General features: G+C 66.9%; 2 protein-coding genes across 2 annotated transcripts; both read left to right on the top strand.

Moving 5' to 3' along the window:
- Positions 1–2,886: 2,886 nt before the first annotated feature.
- FIBP (FGF1 intracellular binding protein) lies at positions 2,887–18,420 on the top strand. Its single transcript, XM_065654140.1, has 10 exons — positions 2,887–3,105; positions 7,939–8,137; positions 9,718–9,844; positions 10,802–10,896; positions 11,846–11,985; positions 13,465–13,573; positions 14,132–14,195; positions 15,420–15,506; positions 16,233–16,330; positions 17,990–18,420. The coding sequence occupies exons 1-10, from the start codon at positions 3,021–3,023 to the stop codon at positions 18,057–18,059; spliced, it is 1,074 nt and encodes a 357-aa protein (XP_065510212.1). The 5' UTR covers positions 2,887–3,020; the 3' UTR covers positions 18,060–18,420.
- Positions 18,421–18,916: 496 nt separating this feature from the next.
- On the top strand, positions 18,917–24,637 carry EFEMP2 (EGF containing fibulin extracellular matrix protein 2; the record flags this gene model as incomplete). Its single annotated transcript, XM_065654039.1, is given in 13 exon segments — positions 18,917–18,967; positions 19,390–19,479; positions 19,836–19,884; positions 20,136–20,442; positions 20,684–20,808; positions 21,164–21,175; positions 21,178–21,222; positions 21,225–21,278; positions 22,242–22,306; positions 22,309–22,363; positions 23,114–23,194; positions 23,197–23,226; positions 24,465–24,637. Coding segments are annotated over 13 exon segments (1,137 nt in total), but the record flags the coding sequence as incomplete, so codon positions are not given.
- Between the last annotated feature and the right edge of the window lie 149 nt (positions 24,638–24,786).

The following is a 24,786-nucleotide window of genomic DNA, read 5'->3' as shown; positions in this document are numbered from 1 at the left end:
GGCTGCCGCCTGCGCTGTAAGGACGGGGACACCCCCCAGGGACCCAGGCGTTCGGAGGAAAACCCCCCAAAGGGACCCAGGCGTCCGGAGAACAACCCCCCCCCAGGGACCCAGGCGTCCGGGAGAACAACCCCCACCCAAGGGACCCAGGCGTTCGGGAGAACAACCCCCCCAAAGGGACCCAGGCGTCCGGGAGAACAACCCCCCCCCAGGGACCCAGGAGTTCGGGAGAACAACCCCCCGACAAGGGACCCAGGCGTCCGGGAGAACAACCCCCCCAGGGACCCAGGTGTCCGGGAGAACAACCCCCCCAAAGGGACCCAGGCGTTCGGGAGAACACCCCCCCAAAGGGACCCAGGCGTTCGGGAGAACAACCCCCCCAAAGGACCCAGGCGTTCGGGAGAACAACCCCCCCAAAGGGACCAAGGCGTCCGGGAGAACAACCCCCCCGCCAGGGACCCAGGAGTTCGGGAGAACAACCCCCACACCCAGGGACCCAGGCGTCCGGGAGAACAACCCCCGCAAAGGGACCCAGGCGTCCGGGAGAACAACCCCCTCCCCAGGGACCCAAGAGTTCGGGAGAACAACCCCCCAAAGGGACCCAGGCGTTCGGGAGAACAACCCCCCCAAAGGGACCCAGGCGTTCGGGAGAACAACCCCCCCCAAGGGACCCAGGCGTCCGGGAGAACAACCCCCCGCCAGGGACCCAGGCGTTCGGGTCCCCCCTTCCCCCCCATAGGGACCCAGGCGTCGAGTCCCCCCTCCCTCAATAGGGACCCAGGAGTTCGGGTGATTCCCCTCCCCCATAGGAGACCCCTGCTTTTGGGGCCCTCTCCCCCATAGTGGACCCAGGAGTTCGGGATCCCCCTCCCCCTTCTCTCCCTCAATAGGGACCCAGGCGTCCGGGCCCCCCTCCCCCCATAGGGACTCAGGCATCCGGGTACCCCCTGCCCCCTAATAGGGACCCAGGCGTCGGAGGTCCCCTCCCCCCAAATAGGGACCCAGGCGTCCGGGCCCCCCTCCCCCCCAGTAGGGACCCAGGCGTCCGGGCCCCCCTCCCCCGCCAGGGGACCCAGGCGTCCGGCCCCTCCCCCAGGGCTGCAGCCGTGGGGTCCCCGGGGGTGCCGGGGGGGAGGGGCGGCCGCCTGAGTGGGTCACTGCGAGTCCAGCGCCCGCCCCTCCCCCCCCCGCGGCCCCGCCCCCAACGTGACGTCAAGAGCGCGATGCTGCAGCATGGCGGGGCCAGCAAGGTGGGGGCGGGGCCAGCAAGGGGGGCGGGGCCAGCAAGGGGGCGGGGCCAGCAAGGGGGGCGGGGGCAGCAAGGGGGCGGGGCAGCAAAGGGGGGTGGTGCCGGGGGGGGCCAGCAAGAGGGGGGGCGGGGTCAGCAAGGTGGGGGCGGGGTCAGCAAGGTGGGCGGGGCCGGCAAGGTGGGGGCGGGGCGGCAAGAAGGGGGCGGGGCCGCAAGGGGGCGGGGCCAGCGGGGGGGCAGCAAGGTGGGGGCGGGGCCAGCAAGGGGGCGGGGCCAGCAAGGTGGGGGTGGGCAGCAAGGTGGGGCAGCGGGGGGGGGCGAGGCCAGATGGGGCGTGGCCAGGAAGGTGGGGCGGGGTCACCATTGTGGGCGGAGCCAGAGGGGGGCGGGGCCAGCAAGGGAGGAGCCAATGGGGGGAGGTAGGGGGAGGGGCCAGCAAGGGGGCGTGGCAATGGGAGAGGGGCGGGGAGAGGGGCCAGCAAGAGGGGGTGGGGCTACAAGGGGGAGGGGCCAGCAAGAGGGGGCGGGGCTGTCGGGGGCGTGGCCCGTGCCCCAGCCCCGCCCCCCGCCGGCCCCGCCCCCAGGTGCTGCTCACCCTGCGCTGCCCCGGGGGGACCCGGCGGCTCCAGACGGTGACGGCGAAAAAACTGCGAGTGTGACGTGTGCAGAGCGGGGCGGTACTGAGCCCCGGACGCCTGGGTCCCCCCCGGACGCCTGGGTCCCTCCCAACGCCTGTATCCCTTCCCCGGACACCTGGGTCCCTCCCGAACTCCTGGGTCCCTCCCGGACTCCTGGGTCCCCTCCCGAACGCCTGGGTCCCTCCCGAACGCCTGGGTCCCTCCCGGACGCCTGGGTCCCCTCCCGAACTCCTGGGTCCCCCCCGAACTCCTGGGTCCCTCCCGGACGCCTGGGTCCCCTCCCGAACTCCTGGGTCCCTCCAGAACTCCTGGGTCCCTCCCAAACTCCTGGGTCCCTCCCGGACGCCTGGGTCCCCTCCGAACTCCTGGGTCCCCCCGAACTCCTGGGTCCCTCCGGACGCCTGGGTCCCTCCCGAACTCCTGGGTCCCTCCAGAACTCCTGGGTCCCTCCCAAACTCCTGGGTCCCTCCCGGACTCCTGGGTCCCTCCGTGAACACCTGGGTCCCTCCCGGATGCCTGGGTCCCTCCCGGATGCCTGGGTCCCTCCCGAACTCCTGGGTCCCCTCCCGAACTCCTGGGTCCCTCCCGAACTCCTGGGTCCCCTCCCGAACTCCTGGGTCCCCTCCCGAACTCCTGGGTCCCTCCCGAACTCCTGGGTTCCCTCCCGAACTATTGTGTCCCTCCCGAACTCCTGGGTCCCCTGAACTCCTGGGTCCCTCCCGGACGCCTGGGTCCCCACCTTGGCATTAAATAAACGTGCAGAATGGAACCAGTGTCAGAGTGTGTGGGGACCCAGGCGTTCGGGGGGGACCCAGGCGTTCGGGGCGGGGGGATGGAGTGGGTTAATATGGGCTGGGGGGAATCCCAGTAGGCCCAGTGAGGGGGGTCAGGGGCTCCCAGTTTGCCCCGGACGCCTGGGTCCCTCCTGGGGGGGGAGGGCGGGGGAAGCGGGGGGAGAAGGGACCCAGGCGTCCGAGCGCCGACCCCCGCCACGCCCCCAGCGGTGACGTCACCATGCGCCGGTGACGTCATCAAGAAGGCGCCGGAGAGAGGGAGCGGAGCCGCCGCTTCGGCTGCGGTCGGTGCCCGAACTCCTGGGTCCCCCCCGAACTCCTGGGTCCCCGCAGGTGACAATGACAAGCGACCTCGACATCTTCGTGGGGAACACGACGCTGATCGATGAGGAGGTTTATCAGCTCTGGCTGGACGGATACACGGGTGCGGCGGGACGCCTGGGTCCCCTCCCGAACGCCTGGGTCCCCCCCGAACGCCTGGGTCCCTCCCGAACGCCTGGGTCCCCCCCGAACGCCTGGGTCCCTCCCGAACGCCTGGGTCCCCCCGAACGCCTGGTCCCTCCCGAACGCCTGGGTCCCTCCCGAACGCCTGGGTCCCCCCTGAACGCCTGGGTCCCCCCCCGAACTCCTGGGTCCCTCCCGAACGCCTGGGTCCCCCCCGAACGCCTGGGTCCCCCCCCGAACTCCTGGGTCCCCCCCCGAACTCCTGGGTCCCCCCCGCACGCCTGGGTCCCTCCCAAACTCCTGGGTCCCCTCCCGAACGCCTGGGTCCCTCCCGAACGCCTGGGTCCCTTCCCCATGTCCCCTATTCCCTTAGAGGCTGAAGCCACGTGTGTGTCCCCATTGCTGCCCCATTGCTGCCCCATTGCTGCCCCATTGCTGCCCCATTGCTCTCCCATTGCTCTCCCATTGCCGCCCCATTGCCGCCCCATTGCTCTCCCATTGCTGCCCCATTGCTGCCCCATTGCTGTCCCATTGCCGCCCCATTGCCGCCCCATTGCTCTCCCATTGCTGCCCCATTGCTGCCCCATTGCTCTCCCATTGCTGCCCCATTGCTGCCCCATTCTGCCCCATTGCTGCCCCATTGCTCTCCCATTGCTGCCCCATTGCTGCCCCATTGCTGCCCCATTGCTGCCCCATTGCTGCCCCATTGATACCCCATTGCTGCCCATTGCTGCCCCATTGATACCCCATTGCTGCCCCATTGCTGTCCCATTGCTGCCCCATTGCTCTCCCATTGCTCTCCCATTGCTGCCCCATTGCTGTCCCATTGATGTCCCATTGCCGCCCCATTGCCGCCCCATTGCTCTCCCATTGCTGCCCCATTGCTGCCCCATTGCTGCCCCATTGCTCTCCCATTGCCGCCCCATTGCTGCCCCGTTGATACCCCATTGCTGCCCCATTGCTGCCCCATTGATACCCCATTGCTGCCCCATTGCTGCCCCATTGCTGCCCCATTGATACCCCATTGCCGCCCCATTGCTGCCCCATTGCTCTCCCATTGCCGCCCCATTGCTGCCCCATTGCTCTCCCATTGCTCTCCCATTGCTGCCCCATTGCTGTCCCATTGCCGCCCCATTGCTCTCCCATTGCTCTCCCATTGCTCTCCCATTGCTGCCCCATTGCCGCCCCATTGCCGCCCCATTGCTCTCCCATTGCTGCCCCATTGCTGCCCCATTGATACCCCATTGCCGCCCCATTGCTCTCCCATTGCCGCCCCATTGCTGCCCCATTGATACCCCATTGCTGCCCCATTGATACCCCATTGCTGCCCCATTGCTGTCCCATTGCTGCCCCATTGCTGCCCCATTGCTGTCCCATTGCTGCCCCATTGCCGCCCCATTGCCGCCCCATTGCTCTCCCATTGCTCTCCCATTGCTGCCCATTGCTGCCCCATTGCTGCCCCATTGCTCTCCCATTGCTCTCCCATTGCTGCCCCATTGCCGCCCATTGCCGCCCCATTGCTCTCCCATTGCTGCCCCATTGCTGCCCCATTGCTCTCCCATTGCCGCCCCATTGCTGCCCATTGCTCTCCCATTGCTCTCCCATTGCCGCCCCATTGCCGCCCCATTGCTCTCCCATTGCTGCCCCATTGCTGCCCCATTGCTGCCCCATTGCTGTCCCATTGCCGCCCCATTGCTGCCCCGTTGATACCCCATTGCTGCCCCATTGCTGCCCCATTGATACCCCATTGATACCCCATTGCTGCCCCATTGCTGCCCCATTGCTGCCCCATTGATACCCCATTGCTGCCCCATTGCTCTCCCATTGCCGCCCCATTGCTGCCCCATTGCTCTCCCATTGCTCTCCCATTGCCGCCCCATTGCTGCCCCATTGCTCTCCCATTGCTCTCCCATTGCTGCCCCATTGCTGCCCCATTGCTGCCCCATTGCTCTCCCATTGCCGCCCCATTGCTGCCCCATTGCTCTCCCATTGCTCTCCCATTGCTGCCCCATTGCTCTCCCATTGATGTCCCATTGCCGCCCCATTGCTGCCCCATTGCTCTCCCATTGCTCTCCCATTGCTGCCCCATTGCTGCCCCATTGCCGCCCCATTGCCGCCCCATTGCTGCCCCATTGCTGCCCCATTGCCGCCCCATTGCTCTCCCATTGCTGCCCCATTGCTGCCCCATTGCCGCCCCATTGCCGCCCCATTGCCGCCCCATTGCTGCCCCATTGCTGCCCCCATTGCCGCCCCATTGCTCTCCCATTGCTGCCCCATTGCTGCCCCATTGCTGCCCCATTGCTGCCCCATTGCTGCCCCATTGATACCCCATTGCTGCCCCATTGCTGCCCCATTGCTGCCCCATTGATACCCCATTGCTGCCCCATTGCTCTCCCATTGCCGCCCCATTGCTGCCCCATTGCTCTCCCATTGCTCTCCCATTGCTCTCCCATTGCCGCCCCATTGCCGCCCCATTGCCGCCCCATTGCTGCCCCATTGCTGCCCCATTGCCGCCCCATTGCTCTCCCATTGCTGCCCCATTGCTGCCCCATTGCTGCCCCATTGCTCTCCCATTGCCGCCCCATTGCCGCCCCATTGCCGCCCCATTGCTCTCCCATTGCTGCCCCATTGCTGCCCCATTGCTGCCCCATTGCTCTCCCATTGCTGCCCCTTGCTGCCCCATTGCTGCCCCATTGCCGCCCCATTGCTGCCCCATTGCTGCCCCATTGCTGCCCCATTGCCGCCCCATTGCTGCCCCATTGCTCTCCCATTGCCGCCCCATTGCTGCCCCATTGCTGCCCCATTGCTGCCCCATTGCCGCCCCATTGCTGCCCCATTGCTGCCCCATTGCTGCCCCATTGCCGCCCCATTGCTGCCCCATTGCTGCCCCATTGCTGCCCCATTGCTCTCCCATTGATGTCCCATTGCTGCCCCATTGTTGTCCCATTGCTGTCCCATTGCTCTCCCATTGATGTCCCATTGCTGCCCCATTGCTGCCCCATTGCTGCCCCATTGCTGCCCCATTGCCGCCCCATTGCTGCCCCATTGCTCTCCCATTGCCGCCCCATTGCTGCCCCATTGCTGCCCCATTGCTGCCCCATTGCTGCCCCATTGCCGCCATTGCTGCCCCATTGCTGTCCCATTGCTGCCCCATTGCTGCCCCATTGCTGCCCCATTGCTCTCCCATTGATGTCCCATTGCTGCCCCATTGCTGCCCCATTGCTGCCCCATTGCTGCCCCATTGCTCTCCCATTGCCGCCCCATTGCCGCCCCATTGCTGCCCCATTGCTGCCCCATTGCCGCCCCATTGCTGCCCCATTGCTGTCCCATTGCTGCCCCATTGCTGCCCCATTGCTGCCCCATTGCTGCCCCATTGCTCTCCCATTGATGTCCCATTGCTGCCCCATTGTTGTCCCATTGTTCTCCCATTGACGTCCCATTATTGCCATTGTGCACATGTCCCCATTGTTCTCCCATTGTTGCCCCATTGCTCTCCCATTGCTCTCCCATTGCTGCCCCATTGCTCTCCCATTGCTCTCCCATTGCTGCCCCATTGCTGCCCCATTGCTCTCCCATTGCTGCCCCATTGCTGCCCCATTGCTGCCCCATTGCTGCCCCATTGTTCTCCCATTGTTCTCCCATTGCTGCCCCATTGTTCCCCCACCGACGCGGTGGTGTCCCCGCTGCCCGCAGTGGCCCAGGCCGTGTCCCGCCGGCTCCGGGGGTGTCAGCGTCCCCATTGCTGCCCCATTGCTGCCCCATTGCTGCCCCATTGCTGCCCCATTGATACCCCATTGCTGCCCCATTGCTGCCCCATTGCTGCCCCATTGATGTCCCATTGATGTCCCATTGATCTCCCATTGCTCTCCCATTGCTGCCCCATTGCTGCCCCATTGCTGCCCCATTGATCACCCATTGCTCTCCCATTGCCGCCCCATTGCCGCCCCATTGCTGCCCCATTGATGTCCCATTGATGTCCCATTGCTACCCCATTGCTGCCCCATTGCTCTGCCATTGATGTCCCATTGCTGCCCCATTGCTGCCCCATTGCTCTCCCATTGCTGCCCCATTGCCGCCCCATTGCTGCCCCATTGCTCTCCCATTGCTCTCCCATTGCTGCCCCATTGCTGCCCCATTGCCGCCCCATTGCCGCCCCATTGCCGCCCCACTGCCGCCCCACCGACGCGGTGGTGTCCCGCTGCCCGCAGTGGCCGAGGCCGTGTCCCGCTGGCTCCGGGGGGTGTCAGCGTCCCCATTGCTGCCCCATTTGCTGCCCCATTGCTGCCCCATTGCCGCCCCATTGATGCCCCATTGCTGCCCCATTGCTCTCCCATTGATGTCCCATTGTTCTCTCATTGATGCGCCATTGATGCGCCATTGATCCCCCATTGCCTCCCCATTGCTCTCCCATTGATGTCCCATTGATGTCCCATTGATGTCCCATTGATACCCCATTGCTCTCCCATTGCTGCCCCATTGCTGCCCCATTGCTCTCCCATTGATGTCCCATTGCTGCCCCATTGTTGTCCCATTGTTCTCCATTGACGTCCCATTGACGTCCCATTATTGCCATTGTGCACATGTCCCCATTGCTCTCCCATTGCTGCCCCATTGCCGCCCCATTGATGTCCCATTGCTACCCCATTGATTTCCCATTGTTCTTCCATTGATGCCCCATTGACGTCCCATTGACGTCCCATTATTGCCATTGTCCCTATTGCTGTCCCATTGATCCCCCATTGTTCTCCCATTGTTCTCCCATTGCCGCCCCACTGCCGCCCCACCGACGCGGTGGTGTCCCCGCTGCCCGCAGTGGCCGAGGCCGTGTCCCGCCGGCTCCGGGGGGGCCTCCTGGAGGGCTCGGGCGCCCCGGTTTCCGTCCTGCAGAGCGACACCCGCGACCATTTCCGCACCTTCCAGATGCTGGAGCGGCTGCTGCACGCGCCCCCCCGGCTGCGCCAGCAGCTGCTCTTCCAGATCCCGCCCCCCCGGCAGGCCGCGCTCATCCAGGGGTACCGGGGGGCCGGGGGGCCGGGGGCGCTGGGGGCACTGGGGGCACTGGGAAGGAACTGGGGGCACTGGGAGGTCACTGGGAGGAACTGGGAAGGAACTGGGGGGCACTGGGAGGAACTGGGAAGGAACTGGGAAGGAACTGGGGGGGAACTGGGAGGAACTGGGAAGGAACTGGGGGCACTGGGAGGAACTGGGAAGGAACTGGGGGCACTGGGAGGTCACTGGGAAGGAACTGGGGGCACTGGGAGGAACTGGGAAGGAACTGGGGGGCACTGGGAGGCACTGGGAAGGAACTGGGGGCACTGGGAGGAACTGGGAAGGAACTGGGGGCACTGGGAGGAACTGGGAAGGAACTGGGGGCACTGGGAGGAACTGGGAAGGAACTGGGGGGCACTGGGAGGTCACTGGGAAGGAACTGGGGGGCACTGGGAGGAACTGGGAAGGAACTGGGGGGCACTGGGAGGTCACTGGGAAGGAACTGGGGGGCACTGGGAGGAACTGGGAAGGAACTGGGGGGCACTGGGAGGTCACTGGGAAGGAACTGGGGGGCACTGGGAGGAACTGGGAAGGAACTGGGGGGCACTGGGAGGTCACTGGGAAGGAACTGGGGGGCACTGGGAGGTCACTGGGAAGGAACTGAGGGGCACTGGGAGGCACTGGGAAGGAACTGGGAAGGAACTGGGGGCACTGGGAGGAACTGGGAAGGAACTGAGGGGCACTGGGAGGCACTGGGAAGGAGCTGGGAAGGAACTGGGGGCACTGGGGGTCGCTGGGAGGTCACTGGGAGGGGATTTGGGGACACTGGGGGGGAACTGGGAGGCACTGGGAGGAACTGGGAGGAACTGGGGGGCACTGGGAGGAACTGGGAGGAACTGGGGGGCACTGGGAGGAACGGGGGTGCACTGGGAAGGCACTGGGGGGCACTGGGAGGTCACTGGGAAGGAACTGGGGGGCACTGGGAAGGGATTTGGGGACACTGGGAGGGAACTGGGGGGCACTGGGAGCACTGGGGGCACTGGGGGGCACTGGGAGCCTCTGCGGTGGGTTGGGATGCAGGATGAGGATGCTCAGGGATGTTGAGGATGCTCAGGGCGGTTTTGGGGGGCTGTGGGTGGGTTTTGGGGTCCCCCCTGGTTTTGGGGACCCCCCCGCACCTTGGGGTCCCCCCACACATTGGGGTTCCCTCCCCAGGTCCTTTATTTTTGGGGGTGGCTCAATAATACATCAGGATACAGGATGGGATGGGATACAGGATGGGGATGCTCGAGGATGCTCAGGGCGGTTTTGGGGGGCTGTGGGTGGTTTTTGGGGTCCCCCTCAGTTTTGGGGACCCCCCCCACTTTGGGGACCCCCACACACGTTGGGGACCCCCCCACACTTTGGGGTTCCCTCCCCAGGTCCTATTTTTTGGGGGGGGGGGGTTCAATAATAGGTCGGGATCCAGGATGCTCAGGGATGCAGGATGAGGATGCTCAGGGATGTTGAGGATGCTCAGGGCGGTTTTGGGGGGCTGTGGGTGGATTTTGGGGTCCCCCCCGGTTTTGGGGACCCCCCCCATATTTCGGGGGCCCCCCCGCAGCTATTACGCCTTTGAGCCGGCTCTGGCGCGGGAGCTTTTGGGGAAAAAACTGTCGAAAGGGACCAAAAAGGAGCTGGACGAGGTCAGCGCCAGGACCGGGCTGAGCCTGCGCGCCTGCCGGAGACAGGTGGGGGGACCCCAAAAATGGGGGGGACCCCAAAAATGGGGGGGGTCCGGAAATGGGGAGGGGGCCCTGAAATGGGGGGGGGGCCCCCAAAATGTGTGGGGGGTCCCAGAAATGTGGGGGGGTCCCAGAAGGCGGGGAGGGAGCCCCAAAGTGGGGATGGGGAGCCTGAAAATGGGGGGACCCCGAAAATGGGGGGGGGGGCTGGAAATGGGGGGGTCCCCAAAATATGGGGGGGGTTCCTAAAATTGGGGGAGTTGCTAATGGGTTGTGGGGTCCCCAATTAGGGGGGTCCCCAATTAGGGGGTCCCCAATATGGGGGGGTCCCCAATAAAGGGGACCCTAATATAGGGGGGTCCCCAATATGGGGGGGTCCCCAATTAGGGGGTTCCCAATATGGGGGGTCCCCAATTAGGGGGACCCTAATATAGGGAGGTCCCTAATATGGGGGTCCCCAATATGGGGGGGTCCCCAATTAGGGGGACCCTAATATAGGGGGGTCCCCAATATGGGGGGGTCCCCAATTAGGGGGACCCTAATATAGGGGGGTCCCTAATATGGGGGTCCCCAATTAGGGGGTTCCCAATATGAGGGGTCCCCAATAAGAGGGACCCTAATATAAGGGGGTCTCTGTTATAGGGGGGTCCCCAATATAGGGGGGTCCCCAATATGGGGGGGGGGTCTCAATATCAGGGCTTCCCAATATGGGGGTTTCCAATATGGGGGGGCTCCCAATATAGGGGGTCCCTAATATGGGGGGGTCCCCAATATGGGGGGGTCCCCAAAACCTACATGGAGGGTCCTGGGGGGGGGGGGGGGCACTTTGGTCCCATTGGGTGGGGGATGGGGGGGTTGAAGGGGGTTTTGGGGGCTCAGGGGGGTCGGGGGGGGGGTTGTGGGGGATGGGGGGGGGTCCTGGGGGGGGGGTCACCCCAATTTTTGACACCCCCCCCCCCCCAGTTCGACAATTTCAAGCGGGTGTTCAAGGCGGTGGAGGAATTGAAGGGACCCCTGGCCGAGCTGATCCAGCAGCATTTCCTGCTGCCCCCCCGCTGGCGAGGTCTGGGGGGCACCCATGGGTGCTGGGGGTCCTGTGGGTGCTGGGGGGGGTCACTTGGGGGGGGTTTTGGGGTAGTTTTGGGGGTTTTTGGGGGGCTGTGGGACCCCAGGCCCAGTTGATCCAGCAGCATTTGCTGCTGCCCCCCCCCCAATTTGTAAGGCCTGGGGGGCACCCATGGGTGCTGGGGGTCCTGTGGGTGCTGGGGGGGTCACTTGGGGGTTTTTTTGGGGTTCAGGAGGTTTTGGGGACCCCCCCGGTGACCTCCGTGTCCCCCCCCCCCATAGGGATTGGGGGTCCAGGGGGATTTGGGGACCCCATCATCACCCTTTGTGTCCCCCCCGCCCCATAGGGGTTGCGGGTACAGGGGTGTACGGGGGGGTTTTGGGGTTCGGGGGGGTTCGGGGACCCCCCCGTGACGCTCTTGTCCCCCTCCGTGTCCCCCCCCCGCAGGGATTGGGGCTCCAGGGGGATTCGGGGACCCCATTGTCACCCTTTGTGTCCCCCCCACCTCATAGGGGTTGGGGGTACAGGGGTGTACGGGGGGGTTTTGGGGTTCGGGGGGGTTCGGGGACCCCCCTGGTGACACTCGTGTCCCCCTCCGTGTCCCCCCCCGCAGGGATTGGGGCTCCAGGGGGATTTGGGGACCCCATCGTCACCCTTTGTGTCCCCCCCACCCCATAGGGGTTGGGGGTACAGGGGTGTACGGGGGGGTTTTGGGGTTCGGGGGGGTTCGGGGACCCCCCCGGTGACGCTCGTGTCCCCCTCCGTGTCCCCCCCCCGCAGGGATTGGGGGTCCAGGGGGATTCGGGGACCCCATTGTCACCCTTTGTGTCCCCCCCACCCCATAGGGGTTGGGGGTACAGGGGTGTACGGGGGGGTTTTGGGGTTCGGGGGGGTTCGGGGACCCCCCCGGTGACGCTCGTGTCCCCCTCCGTGTCCCCCCCCCGCAGGGATTACGCCGCCATCGTGTTTTTCGCCAACAGCCGCTTCGAGACGGGGAAACGGCGGCTGCAGTTCCTGAGCTTTGGGGACCTGGCGGCTTGTGCCCAGCACATGATGGGACATTGGACACAGGGGGCGATGAGTGAGAACTGGGGACATGGGGACATGGGGACATTGGGGACATTGGGGACACCCCCTGTGCCCAGCACATGGTGGGACATTGGACACAGGGGGCGATGAGTGAGAACTGGGGACATGGGGACATTGGGGACATTGGGGACATTGGGGACACCCCCTGTGCCCAGCACATGATGGGACATTGGACACAGGGGGCGATGAGTGAGAACTGGGGACACGGGGACATTGTACAGACATGGGGACATTGGGGACATGGGGACATTGGGGACATGGGGACATTGGGGACATGGGGACATTGTACAGACATGGGGACATTGGGGACACTGGGGACATCATATGGACATGAGCACAATGGAGACATCATGGGGACATTGTACAGACATGGGGACACGGGGGACATGGGGACATTGGGGACATTGGGGACACCCCCTGTGCCCAGCACATGGTGGGACATTGGACACAGGGGGCGGTGAGTGAGAACTGGGGACATTGGGGACATGGGGACATGGGGACATGGGGACACCCCCTGTGCCCAGCACATGATGGGACATTGGACACAGGGGGCGGTGAGTGAGAAATGGGGACATGGGGACATTGGGGACATGGGGACATGGGGACATCATATGGACAGAGGACAATGGAGACATCATGGGGACATTGCGCAGACATGGGGACATTGGGGACGTCAGGGACATGGGAACACCCCAGTGCCCAGGCCGTGGTGACCCCAGTTCTGTCCCCATGTCCCCAGTTTGTCCCCCTGTCCCCTGGTCTGTCCCCCGCTCTGTCCCTGACCGTGTCCCCATGTCCCCTGCTCTGTCCCCATGTCCCCTGCTCTGTCCCGTGTCCCCCGCTCTGTCCCCATGTCCCCCGCTCTGTCCCCAGTTCTGTCCCCATGTCCCCAGTTCTGTCCCTGTGTCCCCCACTCTGTCCCCATGTCCCCAGTTCTGTCCCCATGTCCCCAGTTCTGTCCCGTGTCCCCCGCTCTGTCCCTGACCGTGTCCCCATGTCCCCCGCTCTGTCCCTGTGTCCCCCGCTCTGTCCCCAGTTCTGTCCCCTGTCCCCCGGTCTGTCCCTGACCCTTTGCCCCCATGTCCCCAGTTTGTCCCCATGTCCCCCAGTCTGTCCCCAGTTCTGTCCCCGTGTCCCCCGCTCTGTCCCCAGTTCTGTCTCATGTCCCCCGCTCTGTCCCCGTGTCCCTCAGTCTGTCCCTGACCGTGTCCCCATGTCCCCCGCTCTGTCCCATGTCCCCCGCTCTGTCCCCAGTTCTGTCCCCAGTTCTGTCCCCGTGTCCCTCGGTCTGTCCCTGACCGTGTGTCCCGTGTCCCCCGCTCTGTCCCTGACCGTGTGTCCCTGTGTCCCCCGCTCTGTCCCCAGTTCTGTCCCCCGCTCTGTCCCGTGTCCCCCGCTCTGTCCCCAGTTCTGTCCCCATGTCCCCCGCTCTGTCCCCCGCTCTGTCCCTGACCGTGTCCCCGTGTCCCAGCGCCCGAGGCGGCCGAGCCCGACGGGGACGTCCCGCGCTCGTTCCTGCAGGACCTGAAGGAGCTGAAGGTGCTTGTGAGCGACAAGGACCTGCTGGACCAGCACAAGAGGTGACGCCGGACGCCTGGGTCCCTCCCGAACGCCTGGGTCCCTCCCGGACTCCTGGGTCCCTCCCGGACTCCTGGGTCCCCCCCCGAACGCCTGGGTCCCTCCCGAACGCCTGGGTCCCTCCCGAACACCTGGGTCCCGCCCGAACGCCTGGGTCCCCGCCCGAACGCCTGGGTCCCTCCCGAACTCCTGGGTCCCCCCCCGAACTCCTGGGTCCCCCCCCGAACTCCTGGGTCCCTCCCGAACTCCTGGGTCCCTCCCGAATGCCTGGGTCCCTCCCGGACTCCTGAGTCCCTCCCGAACGCCTGGGTCCCTCCCGAACTCCTGGGTCCCCCCTCGAACTCCTGGGTCCCTCCCGAATGCCTGGGTCCCTCCCGGACTCCTGGGTCCCTCCCGAACTCGTGGGTCCCCCTCCGAACGCCTGAGTCCCTCCCGAACTCCTGGGTCCCGCCCTGAACTCCTGGGTCCCTCCCGAACACCTGGGTCCCCTGGGGTGGGGTTGGGTCACCCGGACGCCTGGGTTCCCCCCGGACGCCTGGGTCCCCCCGCCCCTCCCCCAGCCTGGTGTGCTCGGCGCTGCGGGGGAAGATCTCGGTCTATAACGAGATGGAAACGAACTTCAAGGTGAGCAGCGCCCCTCCCCCACCCACCCCCCCCGAACTCCTGGGTCCCCTCCCGAACTCCTGGGTCCCCCAGACGCCTGGGTCCTTCAGGAACGCCTGGGTCCCACGTGAACGCCTGGGTCTCTCCCGGACTCCTGGGTCCCTCCCGGACGCCTGGGTCCCTCCCGGACTCCTGGGTCCCCTCCCGAACTCCTGGGTCCCTCCTGAACTCCTGGGTCCCCGCCTGAACTCCTGGGTCCCCTCCCGAACTCCTGGGTCCCTCCCGAACTCCTGGGTCCCTCCCGAACTCCTGGGTCCCTCCTGAACTCCTGGGTCCCCGCCTGAACTCCTGGGTCCCCTCCCGAACTCCTGGGTCCCTCCCGAACTCCTGGGTCCCTCCCGAACTCCTGGGTCCCCCCGGACGCCTGGGTCCCTCCTGAACTCCCGGGTCCCTCCCGAACTCCTGGGTCCCTCCCGAACTCCTGGGTCCCCCCCCGAACGCCTGGGTCCCTCCTGAACTCCTGGGTCCCTCCCGAACTCCTGGGTCCCCCTGAACTCCTGGGTCCCTCCCGAACTCCTGGGTCCCTCCCGGACTCCTGGGTCCCCTCCTGAACTCCTGGGTCCCCTCCTGAACTCCTGGGTCCCTCCCGGACTCCTGGGTCCCCTCCTGAACTCCTGGGTCCCTCCCGGACGCCTGGGTCCCCTCCTGAACTCCTGGGTCCCCTCCTGAACTCCTGGGTCCCTCCCGGACTCCTGGGTCCCCTCCTGAACTCCTGGGTCCCTCCCGGACGCCTGGGTCCCTCCCGGACTCCTGGGTCCCTCCCGAACTCCTGGGTCCCTCCCGAACTCCTGGGTCCCCCCTGAACTCCTGGGTCCCCTCCCGAACTCCTGGGTCCCTCCCGGACGCCTGGGTCCCTCCCCGGATGCCTGGGTCCCCTCCCGAACTCCTGGGTCCCTCCCGAACTCCTGGGTCCCGCCCGGACGCCTGGGTCCCTGCCCGGACGCCTGGGTCCCCTCCCGGACTCCTGGATCCCTCCCGAACTCCTGGGTCCCTCCTGAACTCCTGGGTCCCTCCCGAACTCCTGGGTCCCTCCCGGACGCCTGGGTCCCTGCCCGGACGCCTGGGTCCCCTCCCGGACTCCTGGGTCCCTCCCGAACTCCTGGGTCCCTCCTGAACTCCTGGGTCCCTCCCGATCTCCTGCATCCCCTGAACTCCTGGGTCCCTCCCGGACGCCTGGGTCCGCAGGCGCTGTCGCGGGCGCTGGTGAACGTGGGGCTCAAGCTGCCCCACCCCCGCGACGTGCGGGATTTCTTCGTGGACCTGGTGGAGAAGGTGAGCGGGGGAGGGGCAAACTGGGCAAACTGGGCAAACTGGGACCCCCCAGACACCCCCAAACTGGGACCCAAACTGGGAACCCCCCAAACTGGGACCCAAACTGGGACCCAAACTGGGAACCCCCCAAACTGGGAACCCCCCAAACTGGGACCCAAACTGGGAACCCCCCAAACTGGGACCCCAAACTGGGGCCCTGGGCGGGCTGTGGGTTTGGGGGTGTCTCTGTATTTTGGGGTGTCCCTGGGATTTGGGGGTGTCGGGGGGGGGTCTGTGGGTCCCATGGGGGGTCTGTGGGATTTGGGGGTCCCGGGGGGTTTTGGGGTCCCGTGGGGGGTCTGTGGGTCCCGTGGGGGGGTCCTTGGGATTTGGGGGGGTCTGTGGGGTTTGGGGGGGGTCTGTGGGTCCCATGTGGGGTGTGTAGGTTTGGGGGTCCCATGGGGGGGGCTTGTGGGTTTTGGGGGGTCATGGGGGGATCTGTGGGGTTTTGGGGTCCCTTGGGGGGTTTGGGGGTCCCAGGGGGGGTCTGTGGGATTTGGGGGTCCCGGGGGGGTTTTGGGGTCCCATGGGGGGGTCTGTGGGATTTGGGGGTCCCGGGTGTTTGGGGTCCGGGGGTTGGGGGTCTGGGGTGTTTTGGGTCCCGGCGGGGTTTTGGGTCCCGGGGGTTGGGGTCCGGGGTTGGGGTCCCGGGGGCTGTGGCTGCGCGGTGCGGGTTTCGGGGCGCAGGTGGTGGAGCCGTGCCGCTCGGAGCGCTGGCCGGCGGGGGAGCTGCGCCTGTTCCTCAGCGCCTACGCGGCCGCGCCGCGCGCCATGGCGGCCTTCCGGTGCGCCCCCGCCCCCGCCAGCCCCCACCAGCCCCCACCAGCCCCAACCAGCCCCAACCAGCCCCTGCCCCAAACCCCCCAGACCCCCGACCCCCCAACCCCCACCCCAAAATCCACCCGGACCCCCAACCCCCCAACCCCAAACCCCCCAACCTCAAACCCCCCCAGACCCCAAACCCCCCAGACCCCCGACCCCCGAGCCCTGAGCCCCAGAACCCCTGGACCCCCAAATCCCCCCAAACCCCAAAATCCCCCCGAACCCCAAAATCCACCCCAACCCCAAACCCCCCGGACCCCAAAATCCCCCCGGACCCCAAACCCCCCGGATCCCAAACTCCCCCAACCCCAAACCCCCCAACCCCAAAATCCCCCTGAACCCCAAACCCCCCAAACCCCAAACCCCCCGGACCCCCGACTCCCAGACCCCCCGAACCCCCAAAATCCCCTGAACCCCAAACCCCCCAGGACCCCAAAATCCACCTGGACCCCAAACCCCCCAGGACCCCAAAATCCACCCCAACCCCAAATTTCAGCCCGAACCCCAAAATTTCCCCGAACCCCAAAATCCACCCAAACCCCAAACCCCCCCGGACCCCAAAATTCACCTGGACCCCAAACCCCCCGGACCCCCGACCCCCCACCCCCCCCCCCAAATCCCCCCAAACCCCCCGGACCCAAACCCCCCGCCCCAAAATCCCCCCAAACCCCAAACCCCCCGGACCCCAAACCCCCCGGACCCCAAAATCCCCCCGGAACCCAAACCCCCCGGACCCCCGACTCCCAGACCCCCCGGGACCCCAAAATCCACCCCCAACCCCGAATTTCAGCCCGAACCCCAAAATTTCCCCGAACCCCAAAATCCACCCAAACCCCAAACCCCCCCGGACCCCAAAATCCACCTGGACCCCAAACCCCCCAGACCCCAAAATCCCCCCGGACCCCAAAACCCACCCCCAACCCCAAATTTCACCCCAAATCCCCCGAACCCCCAAATTTCACCTCAAACCCCCAAATTTCACCCCAATACCCCAAGACTTTACCCCGAACCCCCAAATTCCCCCGAACCCCCAAATTTCACCCCGAACCCCAAAATTTCCCCGAACCCCCAAATTTCACCCTGAACCCCAAATTTCCCCGAACCCCAAAATCCACTGCGAAACCCCAAATCCCCCGAACCCCCAAATTTCACCCCGAACCCCCAAATTTTACCCAAACCCCCAAATTTCCCCGAACCCCAAATTTCCCCCCTGAACCCCCAAATTTCACCCCAAACCCCCAAATTTCCCCTGAACCCCCAAATTTCCTCCTGAACCCCCAAATTTCACCCCAAACCCCAAAATTTTACCCCGAACCCCAAAATTTTACCCCGAACCCCCAAATCCCCCCAAACCCCCAAATTTCCCAAACCCCCCAATTTCACCCCAAACCCCCAAATCCCTCCAAACCCCCGAATTTTGCCCTGAACCCCCAAATTTCCCCTGAACCCCCAAATCCCCCCTGAAACCCCCAATTCCCCCGAACCCCCAAACCCTTCCTTTCTCTGCCATGGGCGCCCCCAAAACGCGGCGTTTTCGCCCCAAAATGGAGCTGGGGGGTGGGGGGACCCCCCCAATTTTGGGGGCCCCCCCCAATTTTGGGGTGCCCCCGTTTCTCCCGCAGGCACCAGGCGCTGTGGGAACGCTACATGGCGGCCATCGGCGCCTGTTTGCTGCGCATGTACCACGAGTGAACCCCGAAACCGGGGGGGACCCCAAAACCGGGGGGGACCCCAAAACCGGGGGGGGACCCCAAAACCGGGGGGGGACCCCAAAACCGGGACACCCACAACCCGGCGCCCCAAACCCAGGGGGATCCGGGAGCTGAGACACCCCGAAAATGGGGCGTTTTGGGGTTTTCCCCCCCGCCCCATTCAGGACACCCCAAAAATGAGACACCCCGAAAATGGGGGGGGACCCCAAAACTTGAACATCTGGACCCCAAGAAACCTGGAAAATGGGGCATTTTGGGGGGTCACCCCATCAAGGACACCCCAAAAATGGGGGGACCCCAAAAATCGGGGGGGGACCTCAAAACTGGGGGGGTGTGTTGAATAAAGCACATTGAAAGTTGAGCTGATTTGGGGGTTTTTTTGGGGGGGGTCCCCAAAATCTCGAGTGGGGGGAGGGGCAGAGCCGGACGCCTGGGTCCTTTTTTGGGGGGGGGGGGGGGGGTGGAGCCCTCCCGGACGCCTGGGTCCATTTTTTTGGTGGGGGGGGGGGTGGAGCCCTCCCGGACGCCTGGGTCCATTTTTTTGGTGGGGGGGGGTGGAGCCCTCCCGGACGCCTGGGTCCATTTTTTTTGGTGGGGGGGGGGTGGAGCCCTCCCGGACGCCTGGGTCCATTTTTTTGGTGGGGGGGGGGTGGAGCCCTCCCGGACGCCTGGGTCCATTTTTTTGGTGGGGGGGGGGTGGAGCCCTCCCGGACGCCTGGGTCCATTTTTTTGGTGGGGGGGGGTGGAGCCCTCCCGGACGCCTGGGTCCATTTTTTTGGTGGGGGGTGGAGCCCTCCCGGACGCCTGGGTCCATTTTTTTGGGGGGGGGGGGGGGGGGGGGGTGGAGCCCTCCCGGACGCCTGGGTCCCTTTTCCGACGGCTCTCGGGGTGGGGGGGATCGCAGTTGGGGGGGAGGGGGGTGGATCCTCGGACGCCTGGGTCCCCCCACCCTCCGACCCCTCCCCCCTCCCCCCCCCCCCCCGCCCCCTCCCCGAACTCCTGGGTCCCTTTTTGGAGTCCCGCCCCTCCCCCCCCATCCCCCTTCCTGATCCACGTTGGCCTGAGCTGCCCCTCCCCCCACTCGGACGCCTGGGTCCCCGAGTGACCCCCCCCCGCCCCCTCTTTTATGGGGGGGGGGGGGGGGTCTCCCTCGTTGCGGGGGGACCCAGGCGTCCGGGGAAAGAAGGACCCAGGCGTCCGGGAGAGGGAAATGGGGGGGAGCCAGGCGTTCGGGGGAAGTGGGGGGGGAGGGGATCTGAGGGGGGGACCCAGGCGTCCGGGTGACCCCCCCCCCCCCTCCCTCCCCCCAGGACCATGGGACCCTTGCGCTTCCTGCCCCTCCCCCTCCTGCTCCTCGCGGCCGCCGCCCCGGACCTGGAGGAGAGCCCGAGGAGTACACGGTGAGGGGGAGGGGCGGCCCGGACGCCTGGGTCCCTTATGGGGGGAGGGGTCCCCGGGTCGGGGGGTTGCGGCGTCCCGAACTCCTGGGTCCACTATGGGGGGTTGCGGGGGTCCCGGACGCCTGGGTCCCCAATGGGGGTCCCCGGACGCCTGGGTCCCCTATGGGGGGAGGGGAGCCGGACGCCTGGGTCCCTATGGGGGATGTCCCGAACGCCTGGGTCCCCCATGGGGGTGTCCACTATGGGGTTTCCCGGACTCCTGGGTCCACTATGGGGGGGTCCCCGGACGCCTGGGTCCCTTATGGGGGGTGTCCCGGACGCCTGGGTCCCCTGAGTGACGCCCCTCCCCCCCCCAGGAGTGCAGCGATGGGTACGAGTGGGACCCCGAGACCGAGCACTGCAAAGGTGGGGGAGGGGCGGCCCGGACGCCTGGGTCCCTTTTGGGGGGGGGTGAGGGGTCCCGGACGCCTGGGTCCCTTTTAGGGGGGGGTGAGGGGTCCCGGACGCCTGGGTCCCTTTTAGGGGGGTGAGGGGTCCCGGACGCCTGGGTCCCTTTTGGGGGGGGTGAGGGGTCCCGGACGCCTGGGTCCCTTTTGGGGGGTGGGGGTCCCGGACGCCTGGGTCCCTTTTGGGACCTCCCCTCCCTCCCCCCCCAGACGTGGACGAGTGCGCGCTGCCGGGGCCCCTCCCGCCCTGCAGGGGGCGCATGCGCTGCCTCAACCACTTCGGCGGGTACCTGTGCCTCCCGCGCTCCGCTGCCCTGCTCGGCCCCGCCCCCGCCGAGGCCCCGCCCCCGCCGCCGCTGGCCCCGCCCCCGCCGCCGCTGCCCCGCCCCCGCCGCCGCTGGCCCCGCCCCCGACGCAAACTGCCCGCCCGGATACGGCCCCGCCCCCACGGGGCGTGCCAGGGTGAGGGGGCGGGGCCAGCGGGGGGGGGCGGGGCGGGGCTTGTGGAGGGGGCGGGGCAAAAAAAGAAGGGCGGGGCTTAGGGAAGGGGCGGGGTTGATGGGGATGGGGTGGGGTTAATGGGAAGGGGTCCCCCGAACTCCTGGGTCCCCGAACTCCTGGGTCCCTCCCGAACTCCTGGGTCCCCCCCTGAACTCCTGGGTCCCCCCGAACTCCTGGGTCCCCCCGCACTCCTGGGTCCCCGAACTCCTGGGGTTTTTTGGGGGGGGGGTGGGGGGGTGACCCCGCCCCTCCCCCAGACCTGACGAGTGCGGGGGTCCCGGCCCCTCCCCCTGCCGGCCCAGCCAGGACTGTGTGAACACCCCGGGGGGGTTCGAGTGCCGCTGCCCCCCCGGGTACAGACACCGGCGCACGGAGTGCGTGGGTGAGGGGGGGGGGGGCGGGGGGAGGGGCGGGGGGGAGGGGCGGGGGGGGAGGGGGAGGGGAGCGGGTGGAGGGGCAAGGGGGGGAGGGGGGAGGGGCGGGGGGGAGGGGCGGGGGGGGATGGGGGTGATGGGGCGGGGGGGGAGGGGCGGCGGGGGAGGAGAGCGGGGGAGGGGCGGGGGGGTCGCTGATGGTTCTCTATGGGTCACTTGTGGGTCTCTGTGGGTCACTGATGGGTCTCTATGGGTCACTAATGGGTCTCTGGGGGTCACTTGTGGGTCTCTGGGGTCACTGATGGGTCTCTATGGGTCACTGATGGGTCTCTGGGGGTCACTTGTGGGGTCGCCGTGGGGCAGACGAGGACGAGTGTCGTTTCGCTGGTGCCAACACGGCTGCGCCAACTCCCCGGGGGCCTTTCCTGTCGCTGCCACGCGGGATTCAGGCTGGGACCCGACGGGCGATCCTGCCTGGGTGCGGCCGGACGCCGGGGTCCCTCCCGGACGCCTGGGTCCCTCCCGGACGCCGGGGTCCCTCCCAGACGCCTGGGTCCCCTCCCGGACGCCTGGGTCCCCTCCCGGATGCCTGGGTCCCCTCCCGAACTCCTGGGTCCCTCCCGGACGCCTGGGTCCCCTCCCGAACTCCTGGGTCCCTCCCGGATGCCTGGGTCCCCTCCCGAACTCCTGGGTCCCTCCCGGACGCCTGGGTCCCCTCCCGAACTCCTGGGTCCCTCCCGGACGCCTGGGTCCCTCCCAAACTCCTGGGTCCCCTGGGGCACTCCTGGGTCCCCCCCCAAACGCCTGGGTCCCCCGAACTCCTGGGTCCACCCAAACACCTGGGTCCCCCGAATGCCTCGGTCCCCCCGAACGCCTGTGTCCCCCCGAACTCCTGGGTCCCCACCTGAACTCCTTGGTCCTCCCTGAACTCCTGGGTCCCTGGGGCACTCCTGGGTCTCTCCCTGAACTCCTGGGTCCCCCGAACTCCTGGGTCCCCCCGGACGCCTGGGTCCCCAGACTCCTGGGTCCCCCGAACTCCTGGGTCCCCCCGAACTCCTGGGTCCCCCGGACGCCTGGGTCCCCCAGACTCCTGGGTCCCCCGAACTCCTGGGTCCCCCGAACTCCTGGGTCCCCCGAATGCTTGGGTCCCCCTGAACTCCTGGGTCCCCCGGACTCCTGGGTCTCCCGAACTCCTGGGTCCCCACCTGAACTCCTTGGTCCTCCCTGAACTCCTGGGTCCCTGGGGCACTCCTGGGTCTCTCCTGAACTCCTGGGTCCCCCGAACTCCTGGGTCCCCCCGGACGCCTGGGTCCCCCAGACTCCTGGGTCCCCCGAACTCCTGGGTCCCCCTGAACTCCTGGGTCCCCGACTCCTGGGTCCCCCCGAACGCCTGGCTCCCCCGGATGCCTGGCTCCCCCGAACGCCTGGGTCCCCCTCGCAGATGTGGACGAATGCTCCATGGGCGCCCGCTGCTCCCAGCTCTGTGTCAACACCTTCGGCTCCTTCCCCGCTGCAGCTGCCGCCCCGGCTTCCGGCTGCGGCCCGACGGGCGGTCATGTGACGGTGGGACACGCCCCCGCCCACAGCCCGCCCCTGCCCACAGCCCGCCCCCCACCCACAGCCCCGCCCCCTGCCCACACCCCCGGCCCCGCCCACACCCCATAGCCCCGCCCCTGCCCACAGCCCCGCCCCCTGCCCCCAGCCCCGCCCACATCCAATAACCCCGCCCACAGCCCCGCCCACATCCCATAACCCCGCCCACACCCCACAGCCCCGCCCACACCCCATAACCCCGCCCACAGCCCCGCCCACATCCCATAACCCCGCCCACACCCCACAGCCCCGCCCACACCCCATAACCCCGCCCACACCCCACAGCCCCGCCCCCGCCCACAGCCCCGCCCACATCCCATAACCCCGCCCACACCCCACAGCCCCGCCCACAGCCCATAACCCCGCCCACAGCCCCGCCCACATCCCATAACCCCGCCCCTGCCCCGTCCGTGGGTCTGTCCATGGGTCCATGGGTCTGTCCGTGGGTCTGTCCAAAGGTCTATGGGGCTGTCAGTGGGTCCATCTGTGGGTCTGTGGGCCTGTCCGTGGGTCCGTGGGGTCTGTCCGTGGGTCCGTGGGTCTGTCTGTGGGTCTGTCCATGGGTCCGTGGGTCCGTCCATGGGTCCGTGGGTCTGTCCGTGGGTCTATGGGACTGTCTGTGGGTCTGTCCATGGGCCCGTGGGGCTGTCCGTGGGTCTGTCCGTGTGTCCGTGTGTCCTGGCTCTGTCCCCGCCCCCTCACGGTCCGTCCGTCCGTCAGACGTGGACGAGTGCTCCGGCCTGTCCGTCTGTCGCCACCGGTGCCTCAACAGCCCCGGGAGCTTCTCCTGCACCTGCCCCCCGGCTATGGGGCGGACGGGCCCCACTGCAGGGGTGGGGGCGCCGGGGCTATGGGGCTGCGGGGCTATGGGGCTATGGGGGTTATGGGGCTATGGGGGCTATGGGGCTATGGGGGGTTATGGGGCTATAGGGGGCTATGGGGCTATGGGGGGGCTATGGGGCTATGGGGTTTATGGGGCTATAGGGGGCTATGGGGCTATGGGGGGTTATGGGGCTATGGGGCTATGGGGGGGCTATGGGGCTATGGGGGTTATGGGGCTATGGGGGCTATGGGGCTATAGGGGGCTATGGGGCTATGGGGCTATGGGGCTATGGGGGGTTATGGGGCTATAGGGGGCTATGGGGCGTATGGGGGTTATGGGGCTATAGGGGCTATGGGGCTTGGTAGGAGTCTATAGGGCTATGGGGCTATGGGGGTTATGGGGCTATAGGGGCTATGGGGGGGCTATGGGGCTATGGGGGTTATGGGGCTATGGGGCTATGGGGGGCTATGGGGCTATAGGGGGCTATGGGGCTATGGGGCTATGGGGTGTCTATGGGCTATGGGGCTATGGGGGGTATGGGGCTATAGGGGGCTATGGGGCTATGGGGACCTATGGGGCTATAGGTGCTATGGGTGGCTATGGGGGGCAAGGGGGCTATGGAGGCTATGGGGTGTCTATGGGGTGTCTATGGGTGTCTATGGTGGGTGTCTATGGGGGGTCTATGGGGGGTCTATGGGGTGTCTATGGGGGTGTCTATGGGGGTCTATGGGGTGTCTATGGGGGGTCTATGGGGTGTCTATGGGGGTGTCTATGGGGGGTCTATGGGGTGTCTATGGGGGCTATGGGTGTCTATGGGGGGTCTATGGGTGTCTATGGGGGTGTCTATGGGGGGTCTATGGGGTGTCTATGGTGTCTATGGGGGTGTCTATGGGGTGTCTATGGGGTGTCTATGGGGGGTCTATGGGGTGTCTATGGGGGTGTCTATGGGGGGTCTATGGGGTGTCTATGGAGGCTATGGGGTGTCTATGGGGGTGTCTATGGGGGGGTCTATGGGGTGTCTATGGGTGTCTATGGGTGTCTATGGGGGCTATGCGGTGTCTATGGGGTGTCTATGGGGGTGTCTATGGGGGGTCTATGGGGGGTCTATGGGGCGTTCTGGGGTATTTTGGAGGAGCTATGGGGCAGTTGGGGGGCTATGGGGGGTATATGGGGGAGGTCCTTGGGGTCTACGGGGCAGTTGTGGGGCCCGGACGCCTGGGTCCCTCACCCCGTCTCCTCCCCGCCCAGACCGTGACGAGTGCGCCGAGGGCACCCACGGGTGCTCGGGGACCCAGCGCTGCCTCAACACCTTTGGGGGGCACCGGTGCGAACCCCGAGACCCCCCTGCCCAGAGCCCTACCAGCCCCTCCCCCACCGCAACGGGTACGGCGCCTCCCCCACCACAGGGGACCCAGGAGTTCTGGAGGGACCCAGGAGTTCGGGGGGACCCAGGAGTTTCGGGGGGAGACCCAGGAGTTCGGGGGGGACCCAGGAGTTCGGGAGGGACCCAGGACGTTCGGGGGGGGACCCCAGGAGTTCAGGGGGGACCCAGGAGTTCAAGGGACCCAGG

The sequence above is a fragment of the Caloenas nicobarica genome, chromosome 32 (genome assembly GCF_036013445.1).
Source record: "Caloenas nicobarica isolate bCalNic1 chromosome 32, bCalNic1.hap1, whole genome shotgun sequence".
NCBI classification, from domain to species: Eukaryota; Metazoa; Chordata; class Aves; order Columbiformes; family Columbidae; genus Caloenas; species Caloenas nicobarica.
The sequence above is the reverse complement of the archived record's forward strand: the minus strand, read 5'-3'. Positions and strand labels throughout refer to the sequence as shown.